This window comes from Verticillium alfalfae, genomic scaffold (genome assembly GCF_000150825.1).
Source record: "Verticillium alfalfae VaMs.102 supercont1.13 genomic scaffold, whole genome shotgun sequence".
In the NCBI taxonomy this organism is placed as follows: domain Eukaryota; kingdom Fungi; phylum Ascomycota; class Sordariomycetes; order Glomerellales; family Plectosphaerellaceae; genus Verticillium; species Verticillium alfalfae.
In genome coordinates, this window is record NW_003315026.1 from 445,368 (window position 1) to 449,241 (window position 3,874).

The window sequence follows — 3,874 nt, forward strand, 5'->3', positions numbered from 1 at the left end:
CGCTTCATCGAGGAGGATGGCACATCACCTTCAACGTTTCTATGAGCAATGCGCACCCCGAGACCCCCCGCGTGAGCCGCGCGTCCCCGCCACGACGGCTACGATACCGCGGCGGGAGAGAAGCACCCGCATTCCGCACGGCGGCTGACCACGGCGATATGGAGTTCAGCTCGGCTGCCGCGGTCGCAGCTGCTGTTGCCCAGAACGAGGGATACAAGCCTCGCGAGGAGCGCGGGTGGGAGGAGTTCCACCCAAACCCTCGACATCGAGGCCACCTTCAAGGTCTTTCGCTCGGAAGAGGTCGACGGGCTATCTCAACAACCCGTGGCACCAGCGACGCCGGTTGCGCTGTCGTCATCCAACCACGCCTCCAGTACGCCCCTACGCGAGGTCAACCCCGAGTCGACAGGCAACACGCCGAACCCGGGGGCAGAATCTCAGCCCGGCGCGTCCGAATCACCCCAAAAGCGCCGCGCTACCCGTCCCACACGAGAATCAGCCTCTTACTTTTCGCTTCGGGATGTGCCCGCCGCGGCGGTGCCCAAGACACCCCAAGTCTTGCCCATCAGAAATCAGACGGCGAAGGAGAGGCTAGACCTGAAAGCGCCCTCGTATCGTCGATCTGATCGCGTCGTTCAGTTTGAAGGCAAGGGCTTTGGCCAGGCAAGATATGTCGACAAATCTATGATGAACGTGGGATACCAAGAAAGCGACCAGTACATCCGACCAGAGCGTAGAATGCTCAAGGCAACCGACGCCAATGTCGAGGACGACATGGATACCGCGCTCTCCATGAAGCCCGACGGCGAGCCGGCCGCGCCTCTCCTCACATCCGCTCCTGTGGGCCGTGTCGAGTACGATATGGACGAGCAAGATGACATGTGGCTCGAAGCTTACAATATTGAGCGGAAGAGCCACGAGCTGGAGCCCATCACTCGCGAGGTCTTCGAAATTGCGTTAACCAAGATCGAAAAGGAGTGGCACGCATTAGAGAAGCGTATTCCCAAGCCTAACCCGAAGCCACCACAGACGCACAGGCCGCGGTCGAGTTCAGCAGCAGCCGTCAACGGCGAACCGCAAGTGGGCGAAGAACAGGACTCAAAATGTGCCATCTGTGATGACGGAGACTGCGAGAACACAAATGCCATTGTCTTCTGCGATGGCTGCGACCTCGCAGTCCATCAAGAGTGCTATGGTGTGCCCTTTATCCCCGAGGGTCAGTGGCTCTGCAGAAAGTGCCAGCTGATTGGCCGCGGAATACCGGTAAGTGTCTGCATGGGCGGCGTCCGATAGAAGATGGTGGAGTCTGACAGCTAACGTTTGGTGTCTAGACCTGCATCTTCTGCCCTACGACTGATGGCGCCTTCAAGCAAACCAACTCGAGCAAGTGGGCTCACCTACTCTGCGCCATGTGGATTCCTGAAGTGTCCTTGGGCAATCATACCTTCATGGAGCCAGTCATGGATGTGGACAAGGTTCCCAAAACCCGCTGGAAATTAACGTGCTACATCTGCGATCAGAAGATGGGAGCCTGCATCCAGTGCAGCAACAAGTCCTGTTACCAGGCATTTCACGTCACCTGCGCACGGAGGTCAAGGCTCTTTCTAAGAATGAAGAACAGCCAAGGCGCGCTTGCTGTTCTTGACAACAGTATGATTCTCAAGGCGTACTGCGATAAGCACTGCCCGCCCGACTACACCAAGGAGAATGGCGTCGCTCAAGCCACGCGGGATGCGAAGCGGTTCTACAAGAAGACCATGAAGGGTCGCATCTGGGCCGACAACCAAGTTGTCGCGCACGCGCTGGCGGCGACTCATCGTCACGCCTTGACGGATCATGCCCCCGATGAAAGCCAGATGACTGGCGCGAAGTTGTCCCTGATGGGCGACAACAAGAAGGGGCAGCCTGGAAAGCCGATATGGAAACTTCCCTCTGGTGCGCCTGTCATTCCTAGGACCGTTTTCGACATTGTCGAAATGGCTCTCTCTCGGTTCCCCTTTAGGAAACGAAAGGATTTCGTCAGCGAAGCGTGTCGGTATTGGACTCTGAAAAGGGAGGCGCGTAGGGGTGCGGCGCTCCTGAAGCGACTGCAACTGCAGATGGAGACCTTCTCGTCCATGGAACTCACTCGTAGGAACTTTGCAGGCATGGGTCCCTCAGGTAAAACCAGGCTGCAGAGGCGGATCGAATTTGCTGAGACGCTGCTGCGTGATCTGGAGCAACTCAAGGACCTGTCGGCCCAGGTCGTCGAACGCGAGCAGCTCAAACTGGAGGCTGCTGAACTTGAGCAGGACTTTGTGGACACATGTTACTTTCCGGTGGCAAAGCTCTTCTTCCCGGTGGTCGAGAAGGCGCTCGCGTAAGTGATCCCCGTGATATTCACCTCACGTCTTTCTTATTGACGATGTGGCAGGCTGGACAAGGGTGTGTTCTACGACGGGCTGGTGAAGCTTCAGTCACAACTAGACGTTCGCTTCTACACGACGACATTAGCGTTTGCGCATGACCTATGCGAAGTCATCAGCGTGGGCATCAACACCGAGATCAAGAAAGTGGAGACGGCGGATGAAGAGCTCGTCGCTACCACGCTTGGGAAAGTGTCATACGAGGACCCGAGACAGAGGAAAACACTGGGGAAGCGCATCCTCAAGGCTGTTCAGCCACAGCTCGAGATAGCCCTTCGAACCGAGGCAGAGATCAGCTCCAAGCCACTTGATCCTTTGACAAAGGAGCTGGAAGGCATATTGGAAGCCAGCATCGAGTTCAAGTCTCTGTCGAATGACGATGGGGAGAAGACAATAGATGCTGACCACGATGTGGTGATGGCTGATGCTTCGATCGAGGAAATTACGGTTGCCAATGGCCACGTCGAAAAGATTAGAGCAGAAGAGGGTGGCGATGTAGATGCCATGGAGGTCGACGCTATTGGTGAAGAAGACGACGGCAGTATCGAGGTCGCCACCTCCAATATTGACGACAAGGGCAAGCTTCCCTCCTCCAGTTCGTCGGTTGCCGGCCTCGAAGGCAACGGCAAGGTCGCGGAGCAGGCTGATGCGGCTCTGACGAACGGCGTCGCGGGCGCTTCTGATACACCGCCCGCCTCCGATGGCTACCACAGCAACTCCGCGCCGGAGCAGCCGGCGCCTCCGACGCCGCCACAATCAATCGGGAGCCTCGGCGCGCAGTCTAATGACCCCCTGTCCGAAGGCGGCCTCGCATGGCACCTCAAGGACTTCAAGCTGCGAGGCACAACCATCCTTGCGGACCAGTGGCCTGGGCGCGACGCTATCCGCAGCCTCAGCGAGGAGCTTTCTGACATGGACGACCGTGAGCTTGAGGGCCTGGGCTTCGACGTCGATGACAGCACCATCACGGCATCGCCCAACGGCGCCGCAGCTAGCAGCGAGGTCATTGTGGACACAATCGTCAGCAAAGCCAAGGCGAGCACCCGTGTTCGCAAAAAGACGCGCAGCTCTACGCGCCGGCGATGAGCTGTGAGACGGCAAGATGTTCGCCTTGGGCATATTCTTCGGTCTCTGAACCCACCAATGACCCCGTTTTGTACTTGTATCTGGGCGAAGGTCAAGTTTCATCTTCGCCGAGGAGAAAGGAAGGGTTGCGCAGTATACCCCACAAGGGGATGAGTTTGTTTTCCCGCCGTCACCATTTCCTCCTTTCTATTCTTTTTCTCTCTCTCCTGCTTCTACTCCTGTTGTGTTTTTTCTTTTCATCCATATCACGGAGCGGCGTTCAGGCGAGACGCGAGGTACGGCCCCCTCCTTGGGATCCCCAGTCTTTGTCAGACCTTGGAGGGATGGAGATGGGCTCTTATGCAAACAGTGTCTTTGGTATCGTATCTTTTTTTTTTTTGCCC

At 57.2% G+C, this 3,874-nt stretch overlaps 1 protein-coding gene across 1 annotated transcript in view; it reads left to right on the top strand.

The window, feature by feature from the left end:
* VDBG_08758 (peregrin) overlaps positions 1-3,491 on the top strand; it is a gene marked incomplete at both ends in the record, with an annotated part of 3,952 nt that extends 461 nt beyond the window's left edge. The window contains 3 exons of the mRNA XM_003000916.1: positions 190-1,263; positions 1,332-2,359; positions 2,414-3,491. Of these exons, the coding sequence (XP_003000962.1) occupies positions 190-1,263; positions 1,332-2,359; positions 2,414-3,491 (3,180 nt within the window). The remainder of the gene's footprint in view (positions 1-189; positions 1,264-1,331; positions 2,360-2,413) is intronic.
* Positions 3,492-3,874: the final 383 nt, after the last annotated feature.